The 13720-nt window shown below is 52.9% G+C and overlaps 2 protein-coding genes across 4 annotated transcripts in view; one reads left to right on the top strand and one right to left on the bottom strand.

Moving 5' to 3' along the window:
- Window positions 1-3252: 3252 nt before the first annotated feature.
- Window positions 3253-10219, top strand: LOC133375524 (cytochrome c1, heme protein, mitochondrial). Of its 2 annotated transcripts, none has more exons than XM_061607211.1 (7): window positions 3253-3406; window positions 7168-7361; window positions 8212-8338; window positions 8600-8757; window positions 8965-9125; window positions 9216-9316; window positions 9897-10219. In XM_061607211.1, the coding sequence occupies exons 1-7, from the start codon at window positions 3311-3313 to the stop codon at window positions 9999-10001; spliced, it is 942 nt and encodes a 313-aa protein (XP_061463195.1). In that variant the 5' UTR covers window positions 3253-3310; the 3' UTR covers window positions 10002-10219. The 2 variants fall into 2 exon arrangements, with proteins under 2 accessions (XP_061463195.1, XP_061463196.1); XM_061607212.1 differs by lacking the exon at window positions 3253-3406 and adding an exon at window positions 4105-4122.
- A 166-nt stretch (window positions 10220-10385) lies between these two features.
- SHARPIN (SHANK associated RH domain interactor) overlaps window positions 10386-13720 on the bottom strand; it is a 33009-nt gene continuing 29674 nt past the window's right edge. For both annotated transcript variants that reach the window (XM_061607209.1, XM_061607210.1), the window contains exons 13-15: window positions 13319-13417; window positions 12916-13059; window positions 10386-11047 (exon numbers count right to left, since the gene is read on the bottom strand). In XM_061607209.1, the coding sequence (XP_061463193.1) occupies window positions 10967-11047; window positions 12916-13059; window positions 13319-13417 (324 nt within the window). In that variant the 3' untranslated portion in view covers window positions 10386-10966. The remainder of the gene's footprint in view (window positions 11048-12915; window positions 13060-13318; window positions 13418-13720) is intronic.

The following is a 13720-nucleotide window of genomic DNA, read 5'->3' as shown; positions in this document are numbered from 1 at the left end:
AAGTCAGCGAGATCTTCTGGTAAGCTGTATCCTAGATGTTTGTGTTTAACTGCAGTTCCCACAGGCACCCCCAATACACTCATCAGCAAGCCCACCCCGTCAGGGGTGCAGGTTAAGGTAGCCTCCAGTTTACATAACATGTCACGGCCCATTAGAGAAATAGGGCAAGAGGCGGAATAAAGAAAAACATGGTTAAACACTTTATCATTGTATTTTACTTGCAATGGTGACATTATGCACATAGGTGTGGGGTTTCCGTCTACCCCCATTGTCATTTTTACTTCTTTACTTAACCAACTATCACAGGCAACATTTATAAAGGAGTATGTGGCTCCAGTATCCACCAGGAAAGTTACCTCCTGCCCCTGCACGCTTAGGGACAGTCTGGGTTCTTGGATTGGGAGAGAGAGAGAGAGAAAGAAACCTGCCAAAGACATAAGATTCATTAGCCCTGCTCCCAGCCCCTCCCTATCCATGTTTAGTCATTGCTGGTTCGCTTGGCGACCGCCGTACTGGTCCCATGAAGCCGGTGTCTGTTGAACGGCAGGTGGAGGTGGAGGCGGAAACTCTGCATTCGTACCTGTAAAGTCTGGGTAAGAAGGGTTATTAGGGGTATACTGCGTGTTCCCTGTCCTCCACGGACAGTCCTTCCTGAAATGAGAGTAATCTCCACACTGAAAGCAAGCTCTATCTCCCTGCCACGACTGCCTCATCTGTCCCCTGCCTCTCTGCTCTCTGGCTCTCGGCCCCCTCGGAAACCCTCTTCCCCTGCCTCGATATCCTCTATTTGGTGGCTGGCCTCTTATTGCAAGAGCCAGCATTTCAAAATCCTCCTTCTTCTCCTTCTTCCTACTTTTCTCCTTGTCTTTATCCCACACAAAATCCGCCACTTCCAAGATCACAGTCACAGCCTCCCCCCCCCCATCCGGGTCTGAAATTCAAAAAATAATCCCTCACCGCTGGCTGCGCTTGGTGAACAAAATTGGCAATAAGAGTCGGGTGGTCCAGCACGTTTTCTGGGTTCAAATTGGTATAACTACGTGCTCCCTCTAACAAGCGCGACCAGAATTTCCTGGGAGGTTCGCTGGCTTCTTGTTTTATCGCCATAAATTTAGCTTGGTTGGGGGGTTTCTGTGACATCCGTTCCAAATGTGTCAAAATCCTATCCCTATTGGTCTGCAGCTGGGCGCGGCGAGGCTGCGTCCAGTCTCCCGCCACCCAAGCTGCAGCCGTTTGTGCTCGGTCCGACCAAGCTCTATTTGTTGCCGCCTCCGCAGCCCAAGCAGTCTCCAATGTCCACAACCTGCTACGTTCCTCACCTGTCAAGTACCCTTCTCAACAAATGTTCCACATCCGAGTACGTCGGATTGTGGCTTTCAAACAACCTGCCCAACAGTTCCCTGATTCTCCTTGGCTGTTCCCCAAAAGTTCCAGCCATCCTGCTCCATTCTTTCAAGTCCCATTCTAACCAACTCTTCAATTCAACCACCTCAGTACGCTGGATACCACCACGGTCATCCACGTACGGCTGATCATGTACAAGCAAAGGCAACTCCAACGCTTCTGCCTCTTTCCTTTCTTTCTCCTTTTTTCGCTGGCGCGTGTCCATACCCCCTGAGGCCCCCTTCTCCTTCTCCTTTTCATCTGTCTCATCATCTGACACATATGAAAGGGCCCCCATCTCCAGATTGGGATCTCTGCCCCCGGGAGCTGGGAGCGGATCCGGAGCGAAGGGTATTATAGAACGATTCAAGACCGTTCTTTTACTTGACGTATCGTCATTAAAATAATGAGGAGGGGGTTCCTCAATGGACAAAGTTCTCACTGCCATCAAAGTGAGGCTATCCCATTTTTGAGATCCTATTTTCCATAGGAGCCAGAATTCCAATTGGTCCGGTATCCCCAATCCGTCTCCGTATTCCCAAAAGCGGAGCGGTTTCAAAGGACCCACCCCTCGGCCACCGTTCACCCGGCACCGACACTGCAGTCATCCGCGGCCACTCCTCCTCACAGAGCTCTATCATCTTTCTCTTTTTCAGGCCTCTTTTGCGCACTGGCAATTCTTCTTCTTCCCACAACATGCACATTATTCCTAAAGGGCTGTCCTTTACCGGCACACTCCCTTTATTTCCCATGACGTCTGATAGAGGTTTTCCTCAACTGTGCTTTATCCCCGTAATGTCAAAGCAACCCGCTTTTATTGACAACCAAGAAAATCTCTCGTGGCGCCTGTTGTCAAATCAAGGGGTGCAATGGCAAAAAAAGGGGGTCCGCACAAGGGATCCCGGACGAGCCCCCAATTTGTTAGGTCCAAACCCAACACGCGAGTCGCCTCTGTCAACCCCAACTCGCTTACACCCGAGAAAGTGCGGAGTTGAGTGCAAATGAACCCACTATCAGAGATCAAATAAAGACCAGACAATTCCTTTGCAAAGGGGACCCAATACTTACAAGCCGAAGCAGGCCAGCATGGGAACCTCGTTTATTGGTGTCTTAAGGTTTATATAGGTTCACCCCGAAGTTTACAATATCGGGCTCACATCATAAAATACAAAAGAAGCAATTGCTAGATATTATAGCCTCAGGGCATGTGTAAGGAGGTAAAGGGGTACCGGGGAAAGGACAAAGTAGAAACATTGAGACTATCTTTCAGACTCTATGTCTGCATACTTCGCATGTCCTTGAGATAAGCATTATGCAGCAACAGACAAAGGCAACTATTGAGGGGAGGCCCAGCTGCAACCGGGCGCCCCATAAGTTGGAGACAGACATAAAATTGCTTTGCTTGCATATCAAAGGGTTTCACAAGTCAAGGTTTGTGGGGCAGCGGAACAACTTTTAACATTTCTATGCAAAGGCACATTTGTAGCAATAAGCAAGGTTATAGGCATAGATGTGATACAAGAGATACATAATAGGGAAGTTTCCAGCTTAAACCGGCTTTTATTATTCGAGCCACTGGAATGTAGGTAAGGGTCAGGTCACCAGGAAATAAACCGACATTTTATATCAAAAGTCATCTAAAGGCCACTTTGGTCCTATTTCCCATGATGCCCAAGCTGGTTCAGGTAAGACAAGTGAATTATAGTTTTACAGGCAACTGGGGTTCAAATCCAATCCTAACACCGTGAACACGTTTTCACGGGAGACGTTGGCGTGGAAACCCCGGAAGTGACGATCAGGCTTGCGACAGTGCGGCTGCTCCAGTCCCTCATCTCTATGGTTGCCCCCTTCCCTTCCGGGCGCAAGCCCCGCCCGTTCCGCTGCGCGGTGCCATGTGGGCCGTCGGGCTGGCCGGCTCCTCTCCAAGATGGCGGCGGCGGCTGGCGTGTCGGCGGCGCGGAGCCTGGCGCGTTCCCGGGGGGGCCTCCTGCTGCCCCCGCTGCCCGGGGGGCCCCGCCCGCGGGTAAGAGGCGCCCGGGGCCACGCCCCTTCTCCCGCCGAGGCCACGCCCCGCGCCCCGGCCTGGCGGCCCCAAGGTCACCGCGTCCCCCTGGGGTCACGCGATCCCTCTGCGCCCCGGAACCCTCTGCCCCCCCGAAGGCATCCCGGGAGCCCCCGGCGACCCTCCTCCTGAGCGGCCCCGGATGAAGGAGGGCGGCTGGCGGGCTCTGACCGCTCACCCTCCGTGGCCTCCCTGCGGCAGCGAGGCGAGTCCCGCGGGCCTCGGGCGCCCCTGCCCGGCGAGCGCAGCCGCCTTCGTCGCGCCCTTCTGCCAAGGGGAGCGCGGAGTGGCCTTCTCGCCCCGCAGTTCCCCCTGCGAGGTAGGCTCGTGCTGTTCAGCCGCGGGAGAGCGCCCTGCGGAAGGTCCCTGGAGGCGGCAGCAGCCGGGCACGGGTTGGAGGCGGCCTCTCCTCGCTCTCCCTGCTGGCTCAGGCGGCGGCGGCTGCCTGCAAAGATGGGGGTGGCTTGTACGAGGCGGCGGCGGCGGCAGCGGCAGCCTAGAGGTGTCCCGGGAGAAGCCGCTCCCGGCAAGGCTGTGGCCTCTGGGCCAGGCCGGCCTCCTGCCGCCTCCAGCTCTGCATCCTGTGCGTCGGGGCGGCCGCTGCTTGGCCTGCCTGGAGATCAGGGAGGAGCCCGCTATGCCCTGCCAGAGGGAAGCCGTTCTCAGGCACCTGAGAGGTGAGACGTTTCAGGCTTGGGCTTTCTGAGGAGAGGCTGAGGGAGTTTCCACTCCCCTCTGGGTCTGCCCCTTGTTGCTGGTGCTGGTAAGGGGTGAGGGCAACAGTTGCAACACAGTGGTGCCTGAAGACAACCTGCCCTGGGAGTGAGTGCCTGAGCATCTGGGTGCTTGCTTGCAGTTCCAGCCCCCCTGAAAGAGGTTGTGATCCGACCACATCTGAAAAAGCCCACCCTGGACACATTGGTCTGAGACAATTACTGACTGGTTGCAAATGCCCCCTTCTTCGGGAAGGTGATTGAGAGGGTTGTGGTGCAGCAATTGCAAGTACTCGTGGATGAAACAGATTATCTTGACCCATCCCAGTCTGGGTTCAGGCCCGGTTATGGCACTGAGATGGTTTTGGTCGCCCTGACTGATGACTTATCTGGTGAAGGATGAGGAGTGCGACTCTCTGACTCAGTAAGATGGGTATTGGAGACACTGTTTTACAGTGATTCCGATCCTATCTCCAGGGTCGTTTTCAGAGAATAGCATTGGGTGATTGTCCCTGGCAGTTGTGCTGTGGGGTGCCACAGGGTACCGTCTTGTCCTCCATGCTGCTTAACATCTATATGAAGCCTTTGGGCGAGGTCATCAGGAGTTTTGGGGCGAGGTGTCAGCAGTATGTTGATGATACCCAGCTCTGTTTCTCTGTAACATCTCAATTGGAAGAGGCCGTGCAAGCCCTGGACCGCTGCCTGGACTCTGGTGGGCTGGTTGAGAGCCAGTAAAGTGACTCTGAATCCTAGCAAAACAGAGGCACTGTGGGTTGGTGGTTCCTGAGTGTGGATAATTGGTCAGTTGTCTCCTTTGGATGGGTCGTACTCTCTCTGAAAGAGCAGGTCCGTAGCCTGGGGGTGCTCCTGGATCCATCTTTGTCACTAGAGGCCCAGGTGACCTCAGTGGCTAGGAGTGTTTTTTACCAGCTTTAACTGGTAAGACAGCTGTGGCCGTTTCTGAACAGGGATAGCCTGACCACTGTTGTCTGTGCACTGGTAGCCTCTGGATTGGATTACTGTAATGCTCTCTATGTGGGGCTGCTCTTGAGTTTGGTCCGGAAACTGCAGCTGTTGCAAAATACAGTAGCGAGACTGCTCACTGGAGCAAGTTATCGCCATCATGTCACTCTGCTACTGAAAGAATTATACTGGCTTCCTATTAGCTACTGGACTAAGTTCAAGGTTCTGGTTTTGGTGTACAAAGCTCTATGCAGCTTGGGATCAGGATACCTGAAAAATCAGCTTACCACTTATAGACCCAGTCGACCGCTGCACTCTTCATGTGGGGGCCTCCTGCAGATACCATTTTATCAGGAGGTCTGTTCTGCACAACATAGGACATGGACCTTTAGTGTGGCGGCGCCTACCCTTTGGAATTCCCTCTCCTTAAGTATTAGACAGGCACCATCTGTGTTATTTTTTCAACGCCTTCCTCTTTCAACAAGCCTTTTACATAGAGGCCTTATCCCAGTCTTCACCTATGCTGGAACTGCTTTTTAATACATTTTTAAACCTTTTAAAAAATGTTTCTAAAGATGTTTTGTTTTAATATGCTTTTAATAGTTGTTGCATTTTAATATACTTTGGAGTTGCTTTTATGATGTTTTAAAGTGTTTTTAGTGCTTTCGTTTGCTGCCCTGGGCTCCTACTGGGAGAAACGGTGGGATATCAATCTAATAAATAAATAAATGGTCTCATCTTCTCATCTTTAGGCGGCCTCTCATTGCTCACCTGTACTTGGGAATTCCTTCTGGGGTTGCTCTGGAAGGAATACGCAGGGCTCTGCGCGGTTAGATGTGGGGCAGTGCAGCTTGGGCCTTGCTCTCAGGATGTGTGAAGAGCTGCGCAGTAGCACGCTTGGCATCCAGGTATGGGAACTGGCCCGTGCACCCACGCAGGCCCTTTGTAGTGGGGAGGCACAGTGGGTAAACAGAGTTTGATTGTCTCCGCTCTACTGGATTGGTGCAGAGAGCTGGAACTACCCCTGGACCTTCTTGTGAGAGGAGATGGTTGACAACAGGCTAGGCAAAGTGGTTTAAGGGAGCCTCGTATGGTGTAGATGGGCCCTGAGCTTGCGTGCTCCAGGGGGGATGCCTGCAGAGTCTTGGGGACTCAGCTCCCACCAGCTACTACATGCTGAGAAGCAGCTTATTAAGTTTTGGTTTTGCACTGAGGGCATGTGGATTCTGACAAGTACAACCTAAGTGGACACACTTGTCGTATGCTTGCTGTCCGTGTTTCTTTTTTGTGCCTTACCACCAGTATCCTCCCTTTTGTCTCGAGAGCCTCTTCCTCCATCTTGATGTGTGGTAAAAGGTGTGTGTGTGCTGGATGCCTCAGGATGACTTGAACAGGCAGGGCAGCCACTGAGAGTGTTGAAGCATCTGTGGGCTGTCATAGTGTTGATCATCCTCTAGTTTTGTAGAGTGATGCTTGTAAATGAGCTGGAGACAACTCTGATGCTCTGCTCCACTTTGGATTTTGACCAGTGTGGCCAAGTTCGGTGACTCAGGGTGCATTTCATGCCCCCTTTCTCCACACAAAATGTAGTTCTGGAGAAGGAATCTGGGGGTGGGCCATTGCTTGGGGGGGGGTGATTTATCTCCAGAAGGCCCCAAGTTCTTGTTCCTTGGGGTCTCCCAGTTGAGAGGAGCACATAGCAGGTGAAGGGAACGTCTTCTGCTGGAGAACTACTGCTGGTCATGTTCATTCATTCAGAGAATTTACATACCACGTAACGTTTTTAGCAATCTCTACATGGTTTACCCGTAGACTAGGTAAGGCTAGATGGACAAACTGCCTGGCTTGGTGTCAGCAAAGTGTGGGGCCCATTTGGAGTGCAGTTTTTGGGACGCTGCTGCTGCTTTAGCAGTGCTGGGTAGGAGTCCAAGGTAGAAGCCCTTGTAGCCTAATTCTTGCTTCTTTTGTAGGGCGCGAGTGATGCCAGTCCAGCCATGCCCACTGCTTATGCTCCGGCGCTCATTCTGTTCTTCTCTGTTCCTGTAGGCCAATATGGCATCTCTGACTGGTCTCTCCCGAGGCAGGAAAGTGGCCCTGACCACGCTGGGGGTGTTGACGGCCGGCGGAGCAGGCCTGGCCTTGGCCCTTCACACTGCCGTGAGTGCTGGTGAGCTGGAGCTGCATCCGCCCAAGTACCCTTGGAGCCACCGAGGCATGCTGTCTTCCCTGGATCACAGCAGGTGCGGACATGGGGGGAGGGAGACAGAGCAGGATGGGGTTGCTTTCTAGAAATTGAGGCATCCCCCTTGGCCTTTCCAGCCAGTGGGGTGGGTCTCTCCTGTGCCTTTAGTCAGGTTCACATCTTGCTCACATTTCTTACCCAGATCTTTCATGTTAAGCATGACGAAGACAGAGCTGCTCTGCTCTTTCCTGCGCCCCTCTCATGCTGTGCTGTCTTCGTCCCGGTCCCAGAGACATAGAAATCAGAACTTGAACTCATCTCTCTCAATTTCCTGCCATCTCTTTCATGTTCCATTCTGCTGAGGCCCTTGCCTGTCATGGGGGTGCCTCTGTTTGAGAACAGTGGAGCTACCTCCCTGCTGTGTCTCCTACCTTCTCATAAACAGGAAGCAAATGCTGCTTTCTTCTCTATCATTACGATCCTGTTGCCCCTCTCCTTGAGTCCACGTGGTCAGCCCTGCTTTGCTTTGTACCCTGACCTTTCTCCATCCCTGCCTTGTCTACCTACGCAGACACTGGCCACACCCTTTTTGCTTTGGGTATGACACGTTACATCCTGTTGAGTAGTTCCCATTGTCTATGCTCCTAGAGGATGCTTCCTTGCTGCCTGCTGTGGCGGCCACCCTAGAGTGTCCCCACCTGCCACCTCCATCCTTTAAGGAAGAAGGGAAAGTCTTGCCTACATTTAGCTTTTAGCTGTTGCTGTGTTTCATTGTCTAACTTACAGGTTTGTATTTTAAAAAAAATATTTTGAATTAGTTGTAATTCGCCACATGAGAACACACATATCCCAAAAAGATGAGAGATATAAATACTTTAAATAATGTTTTAAAAAATTTTTGTCTCCAGCGTCCGGCGTGGCTACCAGGTGTACAAGGAGGTGTGTTCAGCTTGCCACAGCATGGAGTATGTAGCCTTCCGCAATCTTGTTGGTGTCACCCACACCGAAGCTGAAGCCAAGGCCCTGGCTGAGGAGGTAAGAATTGGGAGAGGGGCACCACAGGGAAGGGGGGCACCACAGGGAAGGGTACTGAGCCAGGGCCAGATTCGCGGTGTTGTGGCTGACAAGGAGATGCTCCCTTTGGAAGAGGCTGAGTCGTGCTGCTGGAGATGTTGGGAGCTGCATGATGGGGAACAGCGGTTAATTCTGGGCCAGATGGGATGCTGAGAGCCTGGCTGCCTGCAGCCTGAGGAGGCATGGGACTCTCGCACTCAACTTTCGCATGTCCCACAACAGTATCAGATGCAGGACGGACCCAACGAGAACGGGGAGATGTTTATGCGGCCTGGCAAGCTCTCAGATTACTTCCCCCAGCCCTACCCAAATCCTGAAGCAGCACGAGCAGCAAACAGTGGAGCCCTGCCCCCTGACCTCAGCAACGTCGTCAACGCCAGGTAACACTGCCGGAACGGAGGCTGGAGCAAGGGATGTGGGGTCTGACCTGGGCTCTGGCATGTTGGCAGAGCAATGCACTGATCTTGGCTGGCTGGTGCTTCAGTTCCTCTGGCGGCAGCAGCCAAGGAACTAGAATCTGGAGGATGGCAGCTTTGAGCTGGGGTCCCTTTTGGGGCCGTGACGGCGTCCTTGCCCTTCTTTTCCAGGCATGGAGGTGAGGACTATGTGTTTTCCCTCCTTACTGGCTACTGTGATCCACCTGCTGGTGTGCCCGAGCGCGAGGGGCTTCATTTCAACCCCTTCTTCCCTGGGCAGGCGATTGCCATGGCGCCCCCAATCTACGACGAGATCTTGGAGTTTGAGGATGGTAAGTGGGCCAGGCAGGACTCTCCTTAGGTTGGGCATGGAGCCCATAAGCTGCTTAGGCACCCATAGAACTCTGCCCTCTCCTCCGCAGGCACCCCTGCCAGCATGTCACAGGTTGCCAAGGACATCTGCACCTTCCTGCGATGGACTGCAGAGCAGGAACATGACCACCGCAAGAGGATGGGCCTGAAGGTTGGTCTGTCCATTGAGAGGCCTAAACTCAGCTTGGCTGTCCCCAGCTGGGCAAAGAGAGGGCCATGGAGAGGCTGGCACCACTCTGGGTGTTGCACTGCTATGAATTCCAGGGGGTGGACAGTTTGTCCAGCCAGGGTTGGGGGCTCCAGGGGATCCTTTCCTGCTCTTTCTGGGCTCCTGTCAGAGTCTCTTCGCATAACAGAATAGAATCATAGAATAGTAGAGTTGGAAGGGGCCTACAAGGCCATCAAGTCCAACCCCCTGCTCAATGCAGGAATCCAAATCAAAGCATTTCCGACAGATGGCTGTCCAACTGCCTCTTGAAGGCCTCCAGTGTCGGAGAGCCCACTAGCTCTCTAGGTCATTGGTTCCATTGTTGTACCGCTCTAACAGTTAGGAAGTTTTTCCTGACGTCCAGTGGAAATCTGGCTTCCTGCAACTGGAGCTCATTATTCTGTGTCCTGCACTCTGGGACGATCGAGAAGAGATCCCGGCCTTCCTCTATGTGACAACCTTTCATGTCCTTGACGGGTGCTATGTGCCTTGACACCCCTCTCCCCATGTCCCCTCTCTGCAGATGTTGCTCATTGGGGGCCTGTTGCTGCCCCTCACCTACTACTTGAAACGGCACAAGTGGTCAGTCCTAAAGAGCAGGAAGATTGCCTACCGGCCTCCCAAGTGACCTGTGCAGGTGAGGCGGACCTCTCTCAGATGCCTGAGCTGTGCTGTCTCCTCTGCTGCCCTAGGAATGTATGTGGAGACTGGCAGGTGGACAGCCGCTCCGCACCATGTATTTGCTGTTATTTAATGTCTCCATCCATCCAGTCACCCACAAAGCCTTGGGAAGAGGACCCTGGGGTGGCAAGCACCCAATAAACACATTTCTTCAACCGGAAAGAAGTTGCTGTGGTCTGTGTTGAAATGTAGAACCGTGTGTGTGTGTGTGTGTGCGTGTGCGCACACCTTCTGTGAATTGTCTTAACTTCAGTGGGCTGCTCCTCTTCTCCCTGCTTCCCCACCTCTCAAATCCCAGCTCCCTTGGGGGGAAAAATCTCTTACACAGTCCCAGTGTTACACTGTTCTTTATTGAAGGGGTTTTGTTCCCTCCTGTGCACAACATAAATCCTGGGCTTGCTCCTTCCTTGGCACTGGTCTTGCTCCCTCAAAGCTGAACATCACACACTGGCTCCCAGGGACTGTCAGTTAAAGCCGGGACTCTTCCGGATGGGGTGGGGGACCCAAGTCTCTTTGGCAACCGATTAAGGAGCGAGAGTCTGGTAGTGGGGGGGGGCAGAGGCACAGCACAACCCTTTTTCTCTGGCTCTTCCCCTGCAAACCAAGGAAGAGGCAGGCGAGAGCCACGGCCAGTGCCCTGGCATCAGTGCAGGGAAGGAGTCGAAAGGGCATCTGCCACAGCCATCAAAAGAGGGGTTGTCTTTTTCATCCACCACACGGCTAAAAGTGCAGAGAGGGAGGAAAGCATACCCCCCCTACACACACACAGAATGCGGAGGCCCCTCCCCACCCCACTGCCCAATGTCAGTCCTGGCCAATGGGTGGGGATCAAGGCAGGGCTGTTTTTCCAAGGGCACTTGGACACCTCCTTGTGCTGCATCCAGTCCAACCTGGTGTCCCATCAGCAGGCGCTCAGTGACAGTTCTGACAGTTTGGGTGGCATCTTTCCCCATCCACATTGCAGCGGCATCCTCCGCTGGTGTCGCCAGGACCCTGCCGGAAAAGGAGGACAAACCTATCAGGGCGAGCAGCAGCAACAGGCACAGGCTGAGGCCTGCCAGGCCGTAAATGAAAGAACTTGGGTTGCTGAAAGTAGGGAATGGCCCAGCTTCAACTGCTGCCTCTTAATCTAGGACTTGAGAAGCGGAAGAAAGGGGCAGGATGTGTTATGTAACCTACTTAAACCTTGCCAATTTGCATAGGTTTGCTATTAACTGAGGATCATTGGCAAAGGAACTGAAAACAAAACTCCCAGTATCATAATGCCATTATACAAATCTCCGGTCCAGCTACATTTGGAGTACTGTGTACAATTCTTGAGGGCCATACTGGTTAGCATGATGAAGATGTCGACCCAGTGTGTGGCAGCTGCAGAAAAGGCAAATGGCATGCTAGGCATCATTAGGAAAGAGATTGAAAATAAAACTGCCAATACCATAATGCTGTTGTATAAATGTATGGTGCAACCGCACTTGTAATACTGTGTACAATTCTGGTCGCCTCACCTCAAAAAGGACATTGTAGAGCTGGAAAAGGTTCAGAAAATGGCAACCACAATGATCCAGGGGATGGAGCAACTCTGCTGTGAGGAAAGTGCAGCATATGGGGCTTTTTATATTAGAAAAAAGGCGACTCAAAGGCAACATGATAGAAGTTTATAAAATTATGCATAGCATAGAGAGAGTGGACAGAGACGAAGTGCTCCCTCAAAATACTAGAACTCGTGAACGTCAAATCAAGCTGGATGTTGGAAGATTCAGGACAGACCATACAGCACGAACTTGCCCCACAGGACGCAGAGATGGCCACCCGCTTGGACTGACTGAAAGAGGATTAGACCAACACATGGAGGGAAAGGCTGTGGGTCCCCTCCGCTGAACACCAGTTGCTGGAAACCACAGGAGGAGAGAGCACTGTTCTGCTCAGATCCTGCTTGTAGGTTTCCAACAGGAGCTGGGTGGCCACTGTGAGACCAGGAGCAGATGGGCCCCCTTTCACCTGATCTTCTTCACCAGCATGCTACCTCTGAGCTGGTGGTAGTCTATAGCCATCATAACTTGTAGCCATTGATAACCTTATCCTATATGATCTTGTTGCAAATTGTCGGATTTGGTGGCCATCGCTGCACCGTATTGTAGCAAATTACATATTTTAATTCTGTGGTAAAGATAGTCCTTTTTGTCTGTCCTGAATCCTCCCATCCTTCAACTTGATTGGATGATGCTGGACTCTAGTATTGTATGTATGTACTGCCTTCAAGTCGATTCCGATTTATGGCGACCCTATGAATAGGGTTTTCATGAGGCTGAGAGGCAGTGACTGGCCCAAGGTCACCCAGTGACAATGGAACCAGTGACCTAGGGAGGTAGTTGGCTCTCCGACACTGGAGGCGTTCAAGAGGCAGCTGGACAGCCATCTGTCGGGAATGCTTTGATTTGGATTCCTGCATTGAGCAGGGGGTTGGACTTGATGGCCTTAGAGGCCCCTTCCAACTCTACTGTTCTATGATTCCATGAAAAGCTGGCTCAATGCTGGAACCACCCACAAAGTGCAAGGAGGTGTCGTGAAGCATCACAGAAACAAGTAATCCGTGCAAGGGTTGGCCAGAAAAAGGAACTTTGGTGGAATAGGATGGAAGAGTGCCATTGTATGGGGGAGAGGGTGTGTGTGTGAGAGAGAGACAGCTCTGTGCATCCCTTGTGGTGGAGCTGAAAAAGGCAAAGACCATTCCTCAGCATCTTCTCCCCTTCCCCCCCCAATGCCACGTTTTTCAGGGAGTGGACCTAGTCTGCTCTGGATGCAAAGCGTGGCCTTCCACATGGCGATGCCTGAACCTGTCACCTCTCCCTGCCCACGCTTACCCCCGGCCCCCAGCGTGGCCCTTTTGTCACCCAGCAGATCTCCGTCTGGCAGACGGGGCACCGGAGCCAGTCGCAGCCTCCCTTCTTCTGCACAACGATGCGGCACACGGGGCAATGCATGGCCTCTCCTAGCTGCACCAGCATCTGGCAGAGAGAGAGAGAGAGAGGTAGAAAGGGAGACTGCCGGCCTGTCAAGAGGGAAACATCCCCAAGCCAAGGGGCCGGAGACTCAGAACAGGTCCTTGTCCAGTCCGTTTGAGCTCCTCCCCCTGGGGAAAGGCCGTTCACCATGGGAGCCCAGGAACTCGGGGTGGGGAAGAAGGGCTGTAGTCCCAACTTGGCCACAACAGACCCCTCCTCCCTATACTCTGCAGGCCCCAAAGGGGGCTCCATGCACCCTCACCTTCAGCATGTTGCTGGTCTCCCGGGCTGCAGCATCATGGTGGGCCTGGAATTGCAGCTTGTCCTGGTACTGCTTACAGTTCATGCCCTCGTGAATGGCCTGCGGTCAAGCAAGGAGGTTCAAACTTTGGGGGCCTCACAAGAGCCAGTTCCTGCTGCTGAAACTGTGTGTGGCCCCCCTGTGTTCTGTGCCCACGGCAAGAGCCACAGATGCAGAGGAAGGAAGGAGTAACACATTCAGCTGGGCAGATGGAACGCAGAGCTAGCACTGTGCAGGCAGGGTGCAAAGGGGAAGACAAGCAACTGAACTGCTCCAAGAAACAGGCTCCCACACTCCAGAGTTGGTGAAAGAAACTAGACAATGGGCAGGGGGTGCTGAAAACCCAGAAGACAGAATGAAAGT

This window comes from Rhineura floridana, chromosome 1, assembly GCF_030035675.1.
Source record: "Rhineura floridana isolate rRhiFlo1 chromosome 1, rRhiFlo1.hap2, whole genome shotgun sequence".
In the NCBI taxonomy this organism is placed as follows: Eukaryota; Metazoa; Chordata; class Lepidosauria; order Squamata; family Rhineuridae; genus Rhineura; species Rhineura floridana.
The sequence above is the reverse complement of the archived record's forward strand: the minus strand, read 5'-3'. Positions and strand labels throughout refer to the sequence as shown.